Below are 19,805 nucleotides of genomic sequence, written 5' to 3'. Positions count from 1 at the left end.
TTATATCTGGGTATGACTGTACTTATTTCTTCCAAAATAATTCTAGGCAGAGGATGATGCTGGAATCATATGTCTTCATAATTATTAGTGACTATAGGGTACTTTTCTATTTATTTCAAAACCTTAAGATGAATGAAAACTGAATGAAATTAATAAAAATTAATAAAAATCAGCTAGTAAAAGCACCTTCTTTTAATTAAAATAGAACTACCATATGACCCAGTAATTCCACTTCTGGGTGTTTATTCAAAGAAAGCAAAAATACTAACTCAAAAAGATACATCACCCCTATGTTCATTGCAGCATTATTTACAGTAGACAAGAAGCAACCTAGGTGTCCACTGACAGATGAATGGATAAAAAGATGTGATACACACACACACACACACACAGGAATATGACTCAATCATAAAAAAGGGATCATGCCATTTGTGACATGGATGGACCTTGAGGGTGTTATGCTAAGTGAAATAAGTCAGAGATAGACAAATATCCTATGGTTTCATTTACATGTCGAATCTAAAAAACATACGAAACCAAGCCAAACTCACAGATAGAGAATAGATTTGTGGTTGCCAGAGGGAAGGAGGGTTGGGAGGTGGGCAAAATGGGTGAAGGGGGGGTCAAGAGGTATAGACTTTCAGTTATAAAATAAATAAGTCTTGGGGATGTACAGTATGGTGGCTAGAGTTGATAATACTATAGTGCATATTTGAAAGTTGCTAAGAAAGTAGATCTTAAAAAAGTTATCACAAGAAAAAAACTTTTTAACTTTGTAAGGTGATGGATGATAACTATACTTATAATGGTGATCATTTCACAGTGTATACAAATGTCAAATCATTATGTTATACACCTGAAACTAATTTAATGTTAATGTCAAGTACGCTGCAATTTTTTAAAATGTGCTTTTGTATTAGAAGTGAAAGCTGACATTCAGAGAGCTAATGGTGGGAAGATATGGAGACAGAATAGAAGTTTGTGACTTCCTGTCCTGTGCCATCTTTGCAATTCTATAAGGTCACAGCTGTTGAGTCACAGGAATGAAAGCCAAAGACAGGTTCTCTTGGACAAATGTCTCACTGACAGTTGTCTCTCAGACTGTACAAACACATGCGACATTTCAAGTAACACTTTACAATGATCTGTGTTTAAAAACTTTCTCATAAAAACACACGTGTGCACTCATACACACTCACACACACACGTCCCCCACACTCTGTCGTTACATTTCATACAACCGACTGCCTCACGGACTAACTGCTCCAGCCCCTGCTGCTTCTGGAGGAATGCAGATACAGGGACTAGGCCTGAAGTGCAAGGAAGGCTCCATCTCCCCAGGAGAAGAACCTGTGGCTCAGAGCATAGGAGCATCCTTGGTCACTGCCCAGAGGCCAGCACCCCTGCTGGGCCGGAGGCTGGGGTGGGGATGCAGTGGGGCACAAGACTCCTGGCTGCGGGAATCTGCATCCCACTTGGGAGGTTACTCTTCATCTTCCTTTTTCCTTCATTATCAGGGAGGAGACTGTAGAGCAACAAATGGTATGTGATGTGTGTCACGTTCCACAATTACATGAACTTCTGTGTTCCTTTCCCAGGGCTGCTCTAACAAATTACCATAAACTCAAAGGCTTAGGGCAATAGAAATTTATTCTCTTAGAGTTCTGGAGTCTAGAAGTCTGAAACCAAGGTGTCAGCAGAGCCACATTCCCTTCCAAGGCTCCAGGGAAGGCATGTTCCATACTGCTGTCCTAGCTGCTGGGGGTTGCCAGCACCCCCTGCCATTCCCTGGCTGTGGCTGCATCTCTCCATCCTCTGCCTCTGTCGTCCCATGGCTGCCTCACCTCTCCGTGTCTGTTTCCAAATCCCTTCTCTCCTGCTAAGGATGCCAGTCATTGGACTGAAGGCCCACCTGAATCCAGTATGACCCATCTTAACTTGATCACATCTGCAAACACCCTGTTCCCAGATAAGGTCACATTCACAGGGACCAGGGCTTAGGACTTCAACATATCTTTTTGGGGACACCGTTCAACCCACAAGTAGTACTCACACAGCTCACTATTCTGTTCTGGTCTACCCCCACCGGTAAGCACCTCATGCCTCATCCTGCGTGACGTGCTCCTGGATGGAGCCAAGGTAGACTGGGCAAGCACCGTCCTGCTCATGGAAACACACTCGCAGATGTCTGCTCATGTCTCTACGGTCCGTGGTATTTCTTTACATGTTAAGCCTCTCCTACATTTTTAAACTCCTCATTCAATTTACATTCCCAACTTTTGTTCTTCTGTGTCTCTTACATCCTGGCTCCAGCATGCGTGATAAATGAAGTGTGTTTGCGGGGTCATTTCAGCCATGAGTAAAGGCTTTTTTTGCCAGCTCCAAAGCCAACATGGAACTTAATGTAAACACAAACCTGAGACATTTCAAAATGACGCAAAGAGGGGTCATGAAATACTTCACATGAGCTACTAGTTTTTGAAGTAATGCCTTAATTCCTAAAAGGTTTTGATTCCTTCTTTGTTCATTTTATATACATCATTAAGGTTGTATCCTTCATGTTAGGTAGTTGCTGAAATTGGGAATCATCTCTCTTTACTTTCAGAGTGAATATCCTGCAGAGGCAATTTTCTTTTAACATTAAACTCCAGCATTTGTGCAGAAGAGAGATTTCCGTGGGGCTTTAAGGATACTTCCAGTTGATCAGCATTGGCTCTGCTGCAGGGTGACTTTGGCTTCACATACAAATGTCTATTTCAGCGATGTCTGTCCAGAGGAAAGCCCAGCTGGAGGTTACAGGATGACACGATGGAGACTGTCACTCAAAGAGCTCCAGGTAGTCGGGTGGCTCATCCTGCTGACCACAGGGGTACAGAAGGAGCTCTCTCCCCAGGGAAGTTATAGGTTCCTCCTGTGAATCAGAAGGCATAGGTCAGGCTGGGCTGTGGGGGGGCAGGTTGTTAAGACAGCATAAATAATAACATCATGTCCTTTCTGCCTCCTCAGGGTATATAACTTCTTGCTTGCCCTTAGCTTTATTGGTTTATGATAATCTTAAAAGAGATTTTTCTCATCTGCAAATTGCAGATTTTCTCATCTGCAAATTTCCCTCCCAGGCTTGAGTTCTAAGTAAGAGTGGTCTCAGATGTGGTCAGTGTGTGCACAGATTTTTAGAATCTTCTACATTCTCTGCCCCGGTGGGTTCTCCCTGAATATTTGAGGAAGAACTAGGTTCAATGATAAAGGAAATGCAATTAAGAATCCTGATTATCTGGAAGAATTATCAAAGACTAATCCCATTACTTGTCTCAATCTTTTTTCTTGTAATTGCCTTTCATTGCCTGGGCTGCTGCAGGACAACAATTCACAGAGCAAATTTAGTCTGCACATGGTTTCACCTTGTGATATTCCACCAGCTCCGCCAGGGTGGCATGTTGGAGCCGGTCCACACCCAGGAAGCTGTAGGAGTCCGTAGAGGCATCTATGAGGAAATGTTTGCAGCCATCCTCAGACAGATAGGACAGGGCATAGCCTTTGATCCTTTCACTGACTCGGATCAGAAAACTGCCTGGCACACATGTGCTCAGAAGTTCATTTGCTCTCTTTAATGTAAGAATTCCTGTGGGAAAGAAAAGCAGGTATTTCAGCCAAATCATTTCCAAAACTTTCTTCAGTTAAATATAGCTGTGTGGATAAAGTTTCATAAAAAGTAACAGCAACTGTAAGTCCATTTTGGTTCTTAAGAATACAGTGCAGTATCATTCATCTTCTGGTATTTGGTAACTGGGCCAGCCAGGTAGGTTACATAAGCAAATGGATAATATAAATGAGGGTGTGCACGTTTACCCTTCAGAGTATGTTTCCACCAATGCACCCAGTTATCACACCACAGCTGTTAGGTAGCTTCTGTGTCTGGCATCCTAGAAGCATTAGATCTGGAAGGGGACTGGAAGTTGCCTTCCTCAGTTTATTGACGAGGACTCTATGGCCTGGAGAGTGATCCAACATGGTCTTAAACAGTGCTTCTCAACCAGCACAATGTCTAGAAGTGTATGATCGACATCTTTGGTTGTCATGGGCAGGGAGTTGCACCTGGCAGCCAGTGCAGAGAGGCCAGGGACGCTGCTAAACATCCTACAGTGAATAGTACAGCTTCACACTGTAAAGAATTATCCAGCCCAAAATATCAACAGTGCCAAGCTGAGGACCCTGGTCTAGGAGTCAGCAAGTCAGTGACAGAGGAACCAGGATGGATCCAAGTCTTCAAGTGCTTTCTACAATAGCTACTCCTAAATCATGCTTCAGTGGCATTTAAAGGAATACAAGTATTTACTTATAAACATATATATACACCTATATATATGTATGTATGTTTATATATGTATATACATATGCTTCTATATTTATGTCTCCATATGTTTGTCCTAACATATATTCAAAACAATAAAACTCTTCATATATATTAAGTTTTATATGTATATATAGTTTAGATGCCTCATGAATTCACACTAATTAAGACCAGTCTTTCCCCCAACCAGTCCAAACTCATGAGGTTTGACTCATGTTCCCAATTTCCCTTCTTATTCCCATTGTAATTCATCAGATGAATCACTAACATTGCAAAACATATAGAAGGTATGCAAACACATCTTGGAGAGATGGTAACGTCGTTCACTTATTCAGCAAGTTCGGATTTGGGAGGACGAGCGTTATTCTCCCCCTGTTCCCTTTCACCACTGCAGAGAGAAGCTCTTTCTCCTCCTGTTCCACAGTTAGCTCCGTATTGATACTCTGTATCTTATTATTAGGGGAAAAAAACCCAAAAACCTCCTGGTGAAAGGGCAATGGATGGATCATTACAGTCCTTTAGTCTTATTATTAATAAAGTTAACTGAGAATTGAACCCTAATTATCCAGAACAAAACATTAAATAAAACCATTTCTATTTTACTTTAATAAAAGGGGGATTGAAAAATCACCTGTTCTCAGGGCACCTGGGTGGCTCAGTCAGTTAAGCGTCCAACTTTGGCTCAGGTCAAGATCTCACCATTTGTGAGTTCGAGCCCTGTATTGGGCTCTGTGCTGACAGCTCAGAGCCTGGAGCCTGCTTCGGCTTCTGTGTCTCCCTCTCTCTCTGCCCCTACCCAACTCATGTTCTGTCTCTGTCTTTTTCTCTCAAAAATAAACATTAAAAAAATTTTTTTAAAAATCATCTGTTCTCTCCCAGCCAAGACGAACCACTCAGCCCTTCTCCTGCCTTCTCTTCTCCCATGCACCATTCAGGAGGCCCCAGGGCCTGCACCTTGAAGTCAGAGCGTTCAACCCCTGTGAGGCTCAACCCCAGTGAAACGCCACGATAAGAACTGGGGATGTTGAAAGGCTTGGCAGATTCCCCCACTCATAGATAGGAAGCATCTCTGAAACAGAAGAAGAGTCACAACCTCTCTCCTCAGGCCTCCAGCTCTACTGCGATGATGCCCAGCAGGGTTACCAAAGCCTGTGCTTTACCTCCATTACATCCAGTTACCTTTCTGCCCTATCCTTGACAAGACTGGGCCAACACAATCTGTGGCACCACTGATACTGGTAAGCCTCTTGGATTAGCTGCTAAACTGTCCACTGTAGGTGCTCAAATGATACCCATATTAAGTTCTAACAGATATGGACCTGCTGCTACTGTTGGTCTGTTGTACCTTTCTAGACACACCTCATCCTATTGATAGATTCCAGAGGACAACCATAAGCTGAAACAAGGCAACAGGTAACCAGCCTGCCCTGAGACTAAACATGACTGAGGTCTCAAGACTCTGTGTTTGATTGTTATGGAACCAGGGAGATTTTTCAACGACACTGAAAACTCCCCTTCAGAGGTGAGGGGCTAACAAACCACTAGTGAAAGAGAAACAGCATTCTGGAAAAAAGATTTCTCTCTTCTTGCAGACTTACTGACAGGCTAACTCTGAAATTGCAAGTTACTTCAACAGATGGGGTAGATGTTATAATTTATAACATCAGCATGTTATCCAGATGGATTTAGATTCCTAAAATGAAAGCTACTCTGGAAAATTATAACTGAACCTGGGTTAAGGTAGGTTAAACTCCTCCTAAAATCAGGTCATGCAGTAGCTGTAAATCAAACTCCCCCAAACCTCTCAAACTGTAATTATTACCCATTACATGCAGATCTTGGCACTGTGTAATCTCCAGAGACACTGGAACACAATAAAATGCTTTTGAGGCGAATCACAAGTCATAATGGAGACTTGAACACAATGGTACTGACAACAGGTTCAGAAGTTAAGTGTTATGGAGAGGATGCTTTGTTCTTTTTGCTTTAAAACAGGATTATCATTTCTGAGGAGCACATTCTTTTGGCTCCTCTGATGATACTGGTCCAAATATAATCTGCTGTTCCATCGAGGGCAGTGGGCACATCCAGGGATGCCTGGCTATGATCGCTACCAAGCAGTGAGCTTTGTCTGCTTGCAAAGAGAGTTCTTGAACACAAAGCCAAAATCCACCATCAGATATTAATCACCGTGGATTCGGGCAATCTCCTTACAGTACTGATCATTCCCTGACTTACCCCTGTGCGTGACTCTAAGAATTCTAGAGCAGTGGTCTTCGTCCAAGCCCCCTAAAGGCAGTGTCACCTCCAAGCAAGTTCCCTCTGACCAGCTCTCTTCACACATATTACAAAAACCAAGCCTATGTGAGTTCATAGGAGGATTTCTGTGCTAGTGAAGAGGGGTAAATAAAAGCTTTCTTTTACTTCCTCAATTTTTGAAATGAATCAGATCTTCACCCTCCCATGCTCTGTTTTAAGCTGAATCCAGGCAGGGTGTGGCGGGACTACTCCAGTCCAAAAGGAAGCAGATGTCACTGCATAAGGTCTAACTAGATGGCTTCTGGCTTTTAAAGACCCTGGCGCAGAACTGGCTAAAACCCCTGAGGGCCTGAATACCCAGCATGGAGGTTCACAACAGAAGCTGTTGAGAGGGAGCCGAGAGAAACGTCCCACTACTTTCTGTGTGTGATGCCAGGGCACTCTCTAGAAAAGTGCTATTCAACAGAATTTTCTGTGGTGATAGACATGTCTGGGCTGGCCATGTGGAGGCCACTAACCATATGTGGCTACTGAGCACCTGAAAGGTGACCAGTGTGACTGAGAGCCTCAAACTTTCATTTTATTTAAAAAATTTTTATTTTTATTTATTTTTTTTATTTTTTGAGAGAAAGCGTGTGCACAAGCAGGGAAGAGATAAAGGGTGAGAGAGGGAGAGAATCCCAAGCAGGCTCCACTCCCAGCCCAGAGCCCCACACAGGGCTTGATCCCATGACCACTAGATCATGACCTGAGCCCAAATCAAGAGTCGGACATCCAACCAATGGAGCCACCCAGGAGCCCCAACTTCTAATGTTAATTTTAATTAATTTTGGTATAAAGAGTCACATATAGTTAGTGGCTACCATATTGGGCGGCACAACTCTAAACCCCACTGGGATGAAGGCAGACCTCCATGACAGGCCCAGGAAGACTATTTTTTGCAGAAAGGGTGAACAGATCTTAAGAAACTTGAAATAACTCAGAAATTCTAGCATGGCCCTAGTTGAAAATCAAGTGACAGCAACTACCTCACAGAAGAAGGGCAGTTCTCTGGGATGCCCTTCTCCACAGCTTCCTCCTGGAAAATGCCTACTCATCCTCCAAGATTCAACTCAATAGCATGAAAATAGCATGAAGCTTTCTGACTTCTCCCTGAGCAGTAAGTCAATGTTCCTCTACACCTGCTGAGCACCTGGTTCCCACCTCCACCTGAGACTCACCTGGTCTATCCAGGGTCTCACCTGGTTCCCCCTCCATCCTGGCAGGTGCTATCCACAGCTCTGTCAGTGTACTCACAGCACATTCTACTCTGTGTCTCCCTGCCCCACCTCCTTGTGATCTCATGGAGGGCAACTGATTTATTTTCACACTCTCAGCACCTGCCACTTAGAAGATGCCCAGAAAAGAACTAATGAGTAATTTTGTCTTATAATCAAGCCAGAAACTTTCTTCTCTAGGACACTTCTATGCAGCTACTGCCCCTATTGTTATTGGTAGAGAATTGTTATCGGTAGAGACAAGGGATGCCCTCATGTTTCTCTGAAGGACTGCTAACTTTGTTTATATGTGTACATCTGTATGCCCTACTTCCAGAACCTGGAAAATATGTGTTTCAAAATCAGATGAAAGGTAACCAAATACCTATAACATGTAGAGTTCTTAATGTCTGCCTGGCACTACTCAAAGTGTGCATTATTTCATTTAATCCTCAAAGCGGCCTGACAAACAGGTACTGTTCCTACTCTCAAATCACAGATGAGAAAATCTGCATCAGAGAGAGCATCATAATGTGTTTAAGGTCACTGAGGTAGGCCAGGAGAAGCGCTGGTCTTGAACCCAGGCAGTCTCACCCCAGAGTCCAGGCTCTCATCCACTCAACCTGAATACTACCCCTGTGCTAGTGTTTCACACTGCTCAACGAGCTTCTATTTACTATTTACTATTTAATTCTCAAACAATTCGAAATAAACAGAACTGGTATTATTATCATCACCACACAGATGGGAAAACTGAAGGAGAGAAGATATGTGCCCAAGGTTATAGGATTAGTTAGTGATGGTTTCAGGTCTCTTGTCTCTTATTCAAGTATTTTGTTTTTTAACCCCACAGGCTCATGAAGTTTTCCTGAAATTGGCTGAAAGTAAACTACAGTATTTACTTCACACATTTCTCACCCGGGCAACATAAAGAAGATGAATTTTTCAGTGATTACTCAAGTACAGTTGCCTGGATGTAGGAGCAACACATCGGTAACCTCTGCAACCTCCCCTAGGCTCAGGATTCCCATTGCGGAGCACAGAGGGTTTCAGCTTTCTCCTTGAGCAGCATCAGGTCTGCTGAGAGCTGCCCGCAGGCTGCTGCCCTTTCAGAGCTCTGCCAGGAGGCCCTCACTCCTTCTTCTGTCATCTGTCCCACACTCTCTGCCTCTTGGGCTGCCCAGAAAACCCTGCAAGGAAGGGATGGCACTAAGACAACTTACATGAAGGAACACATCTCTTCTGTTAAGGTGACATCAAAGTCCCACACTGCAAAGTGCCAAGGTTAGGGGTGAGTAAAAGAAAAACTGAGTTTTAGAAGAACTCATTTCCAAGTAGCAACCCTGCCAGACGCAAAGGGCACATGCTATCCATAGGAGGTCTTAAACTTGGACGAGAGCTCTATATTTCCCCCCTTCAGCTCCCTTCCACCTTATGCTTTCTTTAACCCCTTCAGTATTTACAGGAAGTATTTGTGGAGAGGCCCTGGGATCTGCCCTAGATTCTCTATATGGAGGGGAGATGTATGGTGATGTCGAGCTCTCACTCACCCTTGGGGTCTCAGGCACCTTAGGGGTGAGGAAAAATAGAGCTCTTAAAATATTATTCATGTTTCCTTAATAATTCAAGAATAAAAATCACATAATTTGTTCTTTCATCATTACCTTAATGATTAACACTTATTAACTAGGGCTTACTATGTGTCACATTCAGCTCTAAATATTCACATATATTAACTCATTGAATTGTTAGAATGATCCTATTAAGCAGATGATATCACTGTCTGCATTACACAGAGGAGAGACAGAAGATCGGAAGTCACGTGACTTGCCTAAGGCCACACAGCTGGTTGATGGGGCTGGGATTTGACCCCTAAGATGTTCTCTTAACCACTACAACTGCGGCCTCCTTTCCCAGAATAAAGAGTATCCAAATTTTATAAAGAAACCACATGACAACAAAGAAAATTCTGACAACAAAACCATAGGTTAAAAATACTTCTCAAAAGGGGCACCTGGGTGGCTCAGTCAGTTGAGCATCTGACTTTGGCTCAGGTCATGATCTCATGGTTCATGAGTTCGAGCCCCTCATCAGGCACGTTGCTGTCAGCCCACTTCAGATCCTCTGTCCCCCTCTCTGCCCCTCTCCCACTCGTGCTCTTTCTCAAAAATAAACATTAAAAAAAATTCTCTAAATACCAGGATCCCCCTTTCAATAAAAAATCTGAAGTCAAACCCCCAAAGCAGGTCACTCTCTTTTGCCGCAGCCTCCCCCCCCTCCCCCCCCCCCCCCCCCCCCCCCCCCCCCCCGCCACTCCACCCTTCCCTTGCCTGCTTGGTCCCTCTTGGTCCCTCCAAGAGCACAGTGTGAAATAACACTGGAGCCTGGGCATCAGTAATGGGAAGCTTGGGGTCCCAGGCACATACAGGCCATGACTCCCAGTGGCTGGCAGCATTAGGATGAGGATAGGTGCATCATTTGCAAAACTCAAGTAAGCAAGGTCTTTGGGGTTAATGGACTATTCTGAACATTAATGGAAATACATACTAATGTTTTTGCAACTGGTTTGCTACACTGGGTAATTTATGAGAAAAGTCAGGGTCTTGGGAAAAAACAAAAACACAACCCACAATGATGCATAGTATTTGCTGCCGAAAAGCTAGCTCTTCTCAAGTCTGAATAAATGTATGTAGCTTTAGCCTCTTTATGTTTCGTCTTCAGTTAGTTTGGAAATCTGAATCCTAGGCAGTCAGACAGGAGAACTATGGAGAATAATTCAAAGTGTTTTGATGCCATTAATGTAGATGAAGGCTTCATGCTAAAATGTAGGTGAATTCCCAGGGCTCCTTGCTAAGGCCATGCTGGTCCCTCTCAAGGGTAGGACAGTGGCTGGCAGGGAAGGGGCCTGCACTAGTCCTTCCCTGCCACACTCACACAGGGACATATTCTCGCTGCTGCCCACAGCCTACCCACCCTACGCAGTGTATGAATCATATATGTAAATGAGGCAGTGCTTAGTAAAGGAAGAAACTTGAAAATCTCTTTGTAAGAGGGGGGCAAATTTTGCTGGCTGCACAGTTAAGAAATCGCCACTCCTCAGCAAAATAGTCAAAGGACAGATCATCACTTATGAGTGCCAATTCACATGTTCATTAAAATTTTAGCCTGAAGGAAATCTTGGGCAGTCTCTGAGACTCCGTCCACACAATCTCTCCCGTTGTACGCACTTGGTCCTTAAGGCCTGTGTGGCAGGGGCTGCAGGCCAGCACACTGCCAAAGGACAGGGACACGGGACTCCACTTGGACAGTTGGCTCTAGGGAACTTAAGTCCCAGACAGCAACCGCCTCCTCAGAAATGGATAGGACTTGCTTTCCAAGGAGAATGAAAATTTGGAGGATGTGTCAGAAATGGAAGCAATCAAAATAGCTGCAGTGTGAACTATATTGAAATCCCACAGATGTTAAAGGGATTTGCTTTTTAAGTAGCTTAAAATATAAAATATTGGGACTGAATCATTTAGAGGCAGGTTCAGCTATAAACCATGAAAGCAAAAGACATCCACAAGAAACAAATCAGGATGGAAATACTTCATCAACAGTCTAATTATGTTCATATTTGAATAAGGAATGTTCATTACATTTCAGCAGAATAATGATCAACTCTTGATGCTTAAAGCAAATATGTGAATCCTCTAACAACAGAAGCAATTAGAAAATTCCTAAATCAGAAATTTGTTTATACACTTATTGCTAGCTTTTCCCCACCTTCCTATTCCCAGTCCCTGATGAATTCTAAGCTCCTGAACACTGTCATGTATTAACAGGAGACAGGAAATGCTAATGGAGGGAATGAAGATAGGAGTCTATGGGTTTCTGAACAGACTTTCAAACTTCAGTTTCATTTATTTGTTGGCCCTTTGCTCTAAGAAGTGTAAAAAAGCATGTTAGTGAGTACAGATAATTATATATCTACACACTTTGGATACTCCTATTCATGAACCAGAATAAGTAAAATGACTTTGAAGGATGTTAAATTTAGCCAGGAGGACTCTCCAACACTAATCACGAACTTTACGAACTTTCTAGACAATAACATGTGTTTTAAAGACTGCTAATAGCATTGTGACCAACCAGATGCAAGAAAAAAATGAATAAAAATAAGGACTGTATTTGAGGGTCAAGATAGTCCAACACAATGAAAGGAGGGTGGCAAAGAGAGAAGAAAATAATCCTTTTTAAGGAAACAAAACCAAACAGACTTAACTACAGTATACAGGAGATTTAAATTTAGAAAACAGAAGATACGGCTTTAGCAATTCCAGGACTCACTCCCATCTCTCTGCACCTTCCCTCCCAACATCGTGCTCAACCTAAACTGGCAATGTTCTGCTCAACTTTTCCAAACAACTTTATTCCCTGTTTTGGGGGTGGTTGTTCTTTTGTCCTTCCAAATTCCTGTTGCCTTCTGGGGTGACCTCCTAGGTTCTGGGATTTTTAAGGACAAGCCCTAAATAAATACTTGTCAAAACAGCATAGGACAGTTTTTGCAGTAATAAAGATCTATTTTATTGAAGTGCTACTTATTCTTCATATATGATGCTGTTATGACAGTATTTTGTGGCAAGATTAGGATTCTAAAGAAGAGAAAAGCAGAGAGAACAGGAAGGGTGAATTTACTCTCCAGCTGTTCAGTTCTGGTAAGCCATAACAACAGAAACACTACGCGCCAGGCACTGTTCTAAGCACGTTACATATATTAGCTGATGAACTTTTTTCTTAATGTTTATTCATTTATTTTGAGAGAGGGAGAGAGAGTGAGCGAATGCCGGAGAGGGCAGAGACCATGGATCATGACCTGAGCCAAAATCAAGAGTTAGACACTTAACCAACTGAGTCATTCTGGTGCCCCTGATGTACTTTAAAAACAAAACAAAACAAAACGAAAAAACAAAAACCTTACTCTATAGTGTAGATATCATTATCCCCATTTTACAGAGGAGATGAACATACCCAGATCTAGGGGATCTGGTCTTGGAGTCTTGTGCCAAGCCTGTACTATACAGTCGACCCTCAAACAACACAGGGTTGAACTGTATGGTCCACTTATATGTGGGTGTTTTTCAAATAAAAATAGTACTGTATGCATTTTCTCTTCCTTATGATTTTCTTAATAATGTTTTCTCTAGTTTACTTCATTATAAGAATACAGGCATAATACATATAACATACAAAATAACTGTAATGTTATCAGTAAGGCTTCTGGTCAACAGTAGGATATTAGTAGTTAAGTTTCTGGGAAGTCAAAATTTAACTGTGCAGGAAGTTGGCACCCCACCCCCTGCATTGTTCAAGGATCAGTTGTACCCCCTTTCCATGCTAAGAGCCAAGAAAACTCTGTGCTTCTTGGGCTGTACATTGAAAAAAACATTTTTTTTTCTCACATTTATTTATTTTTGAGAGACAGAGAGTGTGAGCAGGGGAAGGGGCAGAGAGAGAAGGAGACACAGAATTGGAAGAAGGCTCCAGGCTCTGAGCTGTCAGCACAGAGCCCAACGCGGGGTTTTGAACCCACGAACTGTAAGATCATGACCTGAGCCAAAGTCAGATGCTTAACCAACTGGGTGCCCCACTGGGGTCTTCATTTTTAAAAGTCAGCTTGAGATATAATTTATATACAATAAAAATTTTCCAATTTTAAGTGTACAAATGATTGATTTTGACAAATGTATACAATTGGGTAACTACTACCACAATAATAATATAGATTGTATTTCTATTACCCCAAACCCTTGTGCCCTTGGGGCATTTTATTAAACATTTGAATGTTACATATCTGCCTCTTAAAATTCTCCCTGGGATTGAGCAAAATAGTGTCTGGACAAGAACATGCTTTTTCCTTATTCTCAGAGGTGGGGATGGGGCATACTTATGCTGGGTGAAAGTTCCATGACACTTTACATCACCACTGACTGTAAGATTTAGTGAATTAATCCATTTATTGGAGAAACAAATCTCTGTGGTATTACTGTTCACTTATTTAAATTCCAAGTTATATAAAAAACATGACATGGATGTTCCCACTTGTGTTAGTGGTCAGATATGCTGTGACTTTGAAGTAAAATAGATCTGGCTCTAAATACTGCCACTAGTGTTAGAAGTCCAAAAAGAACTTCACATCTTAGTTCCTAGTTCTTATTCTATAAAGTGGAAATAAAAGTTACCTCCTTCAAAGTGTTCAATGTAATGTTTGGCACATATTAGGTCCTCAAAAAATTGCAGCTCTAACAGAATCTTCTGACAAACAATTAGAAATAATAAGAGATTTCAACAGTATTAATGAATTTAAGATCAACATATAAAAACATAATTTCTTTACAGCATCAACAACCAATTATGTAATTTTTAAAAATCCCTTTAAAAACAGAAAAAAAATTTACATACCTAGAACTAAATCTAGTTTTCCTTTTTTTTTTTTTTTTAAAGGTGCATGTCCTATATGGGGGATTTATTTAATGATTTAAAAGAAATATAAGAAGAAATTTACTATGTTCATGGATGGAAAAATACAATAATATAAAGATGGCAATTATATCTCCAAATTAATCTACAAATTCAATGAAATTCTATTAAAATTCCCAACAAGCATTTTAAAACTTGATGTGTTGCCCCTAAAAGCCATGTGAGCTATGTGGGGCCAAGAAAGACAATTTCAAAGGAATAGGAAGAGGGAGAACTTGTCCTAATAGATATAAAGACATAATACAAATATATAGTAATTCCCATAAACAGGATCTTGGTATACAACAGCGGGAGCATTACAAATCAGTGGAAAAAGGAAGACTATTTAATGAATGATACTGCGAGAACTGGCTACTCACATGTAGAATAAATTAGGTATCTATACCATATATCATATACAAAAATAAATTACAGGTGGATTATATATTATACAATAAGCAAAAACCATAAAGGAAAAATAGCTAAACTCAACCTCACTGAAATGAAAAACTTCTATGCCTCAAAATGTGCCAAAAATCTAAAATACGTAGTCTAGGAAAAGATATATGCAACCCATATAATTAATAAAGGTTTACTATCCAGAATATATAAAATCCTACAAATTAATATTAAAAACTCAACTGACTAGAAAAATAGTCAAAAGATTATAAGTAATTACAGAACCCCCCTATCCAGGAAGCAGGGAAGGCTCAGCCTCACTACAAATCAGTGCAAATTAAAATAAGGTGAGGGGCACCTGGGTGGCTTAGTTGGTTAAGTGCCCAACTTCGGCTTAGGTCATGATCTCATGGTCATGGGTTTGAGCCCTGTATCAGGCTCTGTGCTGACAGCTCAGAGCCTGGAGCCTGCTTCAGATTCTGTGTGTGTGTGTCTCTCTCTGCCCCTCCCCTGCTCATGCTCTGTCTCTTTGTCTCTCAAAAATAAATAAACGTTAAAAAATTTTTTTAATATAAAAAAAATAAAATAAGGTGATTCCACTTTGGACCCATAAGAATAAGGGAAAAGAAAAGTTTGGCAACACCAAGCATGGTAAGTATGTAGGAAAACAGAAACTCTTAAAGATTGCTAGTGGGAGTAGAGATTCATATAATCACTTTGGAGGGCATTTGGCAATATTCAATATAATTAAAGATTCATGTAACCTACCCTCCTAGCAATTCCACTTTTAGATATACACCCTGAAGAAATTATCACATATGTGTACAATGAGGTATGTCCAAAAGTATATACCCCACATCATTTTCTGTAATGGCAAAAACAACAACAACAACAACAACAACAACAACAACAAAAACCAACTATACCAAATATAGAAGGGATGAATGAATAATGATAGTGTGTATAATAACATAGAAATATAATTATTAAATACATATAAAGCATTGTATGCTTACACTTTATATATTATAAATAACATATATTATAATATACTACACAATAGGTAAAACAAATGAGCCAGTCTACATTTATAAAAAAGGAAAAATCCAGACAACATAATGTTGGGAGAAAACTCAAGTTGCAGAACAATGCCTATAACATGATACCATGTAAATGTTAAACACAAGATTGCATGTTTTATAGAAGTATGTATACGTTTAATATATCTTAATATATTTTATAAAAATTCACACACATCTACATATATAATGAGAGTACAAAAATGAGAGAATAAAAATGAAAGGATAATTTCAAAAGAGTGGTTCACCCCCTGGGAGAGAGGTATACAGAATCAAAAAGGCAGTAAAAGAGGGTGCCTTAATTCTTTCAGACTTTCTTTCCTTTTTTTTTTTTTAAGTTTATTTATTTATTTGAGACAGAGTGAGAGAGGTGGGGGAGGGGCAGACAGAGAGGAAGAGAGAGAATCCCAAGCAGGTTCCACACTGTTAGACATGGGGCTTGATCTCACGAACTGTGAGATCATGACCTGAGCCAAAATCAAGAGCCAGATGCTCAACTGACTGGGCCACCCAGGTCCCCCAGGTTTTATTTCTTATTAAGAAAAACAGATATGAAATAAATATGGTTTCTAACATTCACTGTACTGTATCCTGGAAAGTAGATATAACATTTGCTACAACGTTGGTCTTAGTCATAGCTTCCTTTGTACTTTTTGTTCAAAATAGTTTATAATCAATTTTTTTTTAAATAAGGAAAGGGAGAAAAATCCTCCATAATGTGGGTAGGCCTCATCCAGTCAGTTGAAGGCCTTAAAAGAACAAAGACTGACCTTGCCTGAGCAAGAAGGGATTCTGCCAGTGTTCAGCCTTTGGACTCGAGCTCAGTCTTCCCCGAGTCTCCGGCCTGCTGGCCTACCCAGCAGATTTGGGGCCCAGCAAGCCTCCACAGTCACGTGAGTCAGCTCCTCAAGAGGCTGGCCATAGAAGGATCTTCAGGAGAAACAACTGCAGAGGTCCTAAGAGAGGGGTAAGTGTGGTGTGTCAGGGATAGAAGGGAAACGTGTGGTGGAGAGCAGTGATCAAGGCAGGGCTCTTCGAAGAACATCATCTGAGACGGGGCCGGAGCAATAATCAGGGGTGTATCAAGCCAGCTTTGTGAGCCCCAGGGAGGAATTTGGGTTGTACTCTCATTGCAGTTTGATTATGTTGAAAACGGAGGACAGCAGAGGAAAGATGGAGACCAATTAGGAGGCTGATAAAGGAGGGCAGATGAGAGATCAAGATTAGTTATTCACGTGGTGACAAAGTCCAGAACTTTCTCCTACTGAAGGGGCTTAGCAGCAAGGCAAGATGCTCTGGGACATACACTGTAGTTTTCCCAGCAGTCCTCCTAAATGAGTGTGAGTATAAAATTTACAAATTAACTAACATGAATTACCTTTGCAGAATATTAAAAAATTAGAAAAATGCCCACTACAAAATTCCTTCACAAGGCCCTCTGTCAAGACTGCTGGGGCTTCCTAGTATTCTTCATGATTCTGTGGTTGCACAGTGTAGTAAGGTGGCCTACAAATTTGCAGGGAGGTTCTTCCCAGGGAGTAGGTGGGAAAGCATCCTGGGAAGGAGCCAGTGTGTACATCAGCTCCCTGGTCTCCAGGATACTAGGAAGGAACATGGGAAGCAGCTAAGAGATGTCAGCAAGTCATTCCATCTGGGTCCTAACACCAAACTGAACCATGTAAAAGCTAGAAATGTGCTCTGGCTCTAAGGAAAACTAACAAAAAGTGTAAAAGAACTTGAGAATCTTCAATGGGTTCTCCCACAAGTCCCACATAACCAATGGGACCAAAAGTCCGGTAAAAGTTGAGAACTTGTGGTCTCTGAAAAAAGCTTGCTGAGAGAGAAGTGGGGAGACGGCATATCTAGATGTGCTTGAGATCATCAAAAGATGCTCATGAAGTGGAGTTCAGCACTGCATTTCAGGATCTCTCTTGTACTTGGGATTTTCCAAGCTCTTACGTCTAGGAGATCAGACAATATCCTACTTTACTGCCTCTAATACTGGCCCCCATGGACAGATATTCATCTCATCATTATCCCAAGTGAGGAGGGACACCTGAGACAAAGATCTGGTGCCATCACAATGAATGTTAGTGCTCCCCAGGGTCTTGTCCTTGTTCTTCTCTCATCATTCTTCCCAATTCACTCCTGGAAAACCTCATCCCTCCCATGCTTTTCATTAGGTGCTGATAACTCCAATATATTATCTCTAACATTGTTCCATCAATTCAATTTCCAAAGGGATATTTTCATATGACTGCCCCAAAGACATTTCAAACTCATCATATCCCAGATAAGCTCATTGTCTCCCCTCTTCTTTTTGCCCCTTAATCTCCCATCCTCTTGTGGTCCTTCTTCCAGCTGATAGCATGCCACCTTCTGCCTAGCCCCACAAGCCAGAGATCCAGTAGTTTTCATTTCCCCTGTCCTCTACCCACTCATCCTGTCTAAAGCTAATTAAAAGAAAAGGGTAAAAGTGTGACTTCCACAGTGAAAAATTAGCTGACCAAAACAGTAACATAAGAAAGGCAGTTTATGCAGTGCATGATAATGGAGGAAGATGGTAAACCAATACAAGAGCTACCATACCATTATTTCAAACAGGGCTCATGAGCAATAAACGATTATATTTTAAAAATATAAGATATTATCCATCTTTATCATAGAAACATGTGAAATTTTGTCTTCTTAAAACAAGATAATGACTTACATGACTATTAATATCATATTATTTACATTATACTGTATATTATTTATTTTGCTTATGACTATGATAAATATTTATATAAATGAAAATAAACAACAATTGCAACTAATAAGTTATTAAAACTCAAGAATTTATTTTTTAATCAAAGCTCCAACTGGATTTTTAGTTCAACTTTATCTTTCTCACTTTTAGCAACTGTTTCAAATAGAACTGCCTGTTAAAGTACCAGGATTTTGAATTACATGAACCAACATTTTCAATGTCTCACTTCCTGCTGTTCAAATGAACTGCCACCCTTGTAATCAGGGATGACAACATCTTCTGCCCAATGACACAGAAACTACAAAGTACTAATTTCCTCAGTGCTTACCATAAAAAGGAAAAAAAAGGGGGGGCAATATGAAACAGTGGGGCTAACGTGTAATTGGCCATGTTCTTTCTATTCATCTTTTGACACTGATGTCCCTCTTTCTTCCAATGTCTTCCAAGAAGAATGGGAAGAATGGAGACTTACGACTCAGTCCTAGGAGGGGGAGGGGCTCCTCAGGGAATGGACAATTACTAAGGCCTAAATTGCCAAAGAACACATATTTTCAAGGAAAGCTAGACAGTTCCATAATGATCTGACTGCAAAAGCAGCCCATTAGCAGAAAGCCTATTACAAATAATATTTTTCTTTTTAGAAGAGTTTGCCATATTATAGGGTTGGGAGTCTATTTTTCTGGATATATTTATGTGTGACATGATACTAGTTAAACATGATTCAACATGATTCAAACCAATATACCCTTTGCGACAAGCGTGCTCTGTGAGAGAACTTTATTTTTGTATTAAAGCACTTTTGTTGTACATAGAGCCAATTAGTCCAAATCAACCACAGACATTACAGAAGCAAGCTGAGGCAAGAAGCCCCTTCATTTCTTGAAGTCCAAGAAACTAAGCAGTCAGTGAAATGTGTGCTGGGTACACAGAGGACTTGAATTCATCAAATTTCTAGTGTTAAATGGCTTATTAGGTAATATCTGCTCAGGCTTCAACAAACCCACCTGGCAGCCTTAACTACTTAATGGAAACATAGATCAAAGTAATAGAATTTTTAGGTTAAAGATCATAAAGTTCAATTTCTTCATTTAATAGATGAGGAAAATGAGGCTTAGCTAAATTGACTTGCTACAGAAAAAGAAGATGATTTGCTCAAAGTCACTCAACTGTTAATGGAGAGCTGACCTTTGGATTGCTAAACCAATGCCTTGCCCACC

At 40.9% G+C, this 19,805-nt stretch overlaps 1 protein-coding gene across 7 annotated transcripts in view; it reads right to left on the bottom strand.

Annotated features, from left to right (window-relative positions):
* Positions 1–331: 331 nt before the first annotated feature.
* The window catches only part of SH2D4A (SH2 domain containing 4A), a 59,733-nt gene continuing 40,259 nt past the window's right edge, over positions 332–19,805 (bottom strand). For 5 of the 7 annotated variants that reach the window (XM_042934679.1, XM_042934678.1, XM_042934681.1 and 2 more), the window contains 2 exons: positions 3,399–3,619; positions 332–2,911 (listed from right to left, as the gene is read on the bottom strand). In XM_042934679.1, the coding sequence (XP_042790613.1) occupies positions 2,819–2,911; positions 3,399–3,619 (314 nt within the window). In that variant the 3' untranslated portion in view covers positions 332–2,818. Of the gene's footprint in view, positions 2,912–3,398; positions 3,620–16,609; positions 16,796–19,805 lie in introns of those variants that run through there. The other 2 variants (XR_006201577.1, XM_042934683.1) reach the window with 2 other exon arrangements.

Source organism: Panthera leo, chromosome B1 (genome assembly GCF_018350215.1).
Source record: "Panthera leo isolate Ple1 chromosome B1, P.leo_Ple1_pat1.1, whole genome shotgun sequence".
Lineage (NCBI taxonomy): Eukaryota > Metazoa > Chordata > Mammalia > Carnivora > Felidae > Panthera > Panthera leo.
Note: the sequence above shows the minus strand (reverse complement) of the source record. Positions and strands in the feature narration are given on the sequence as shown.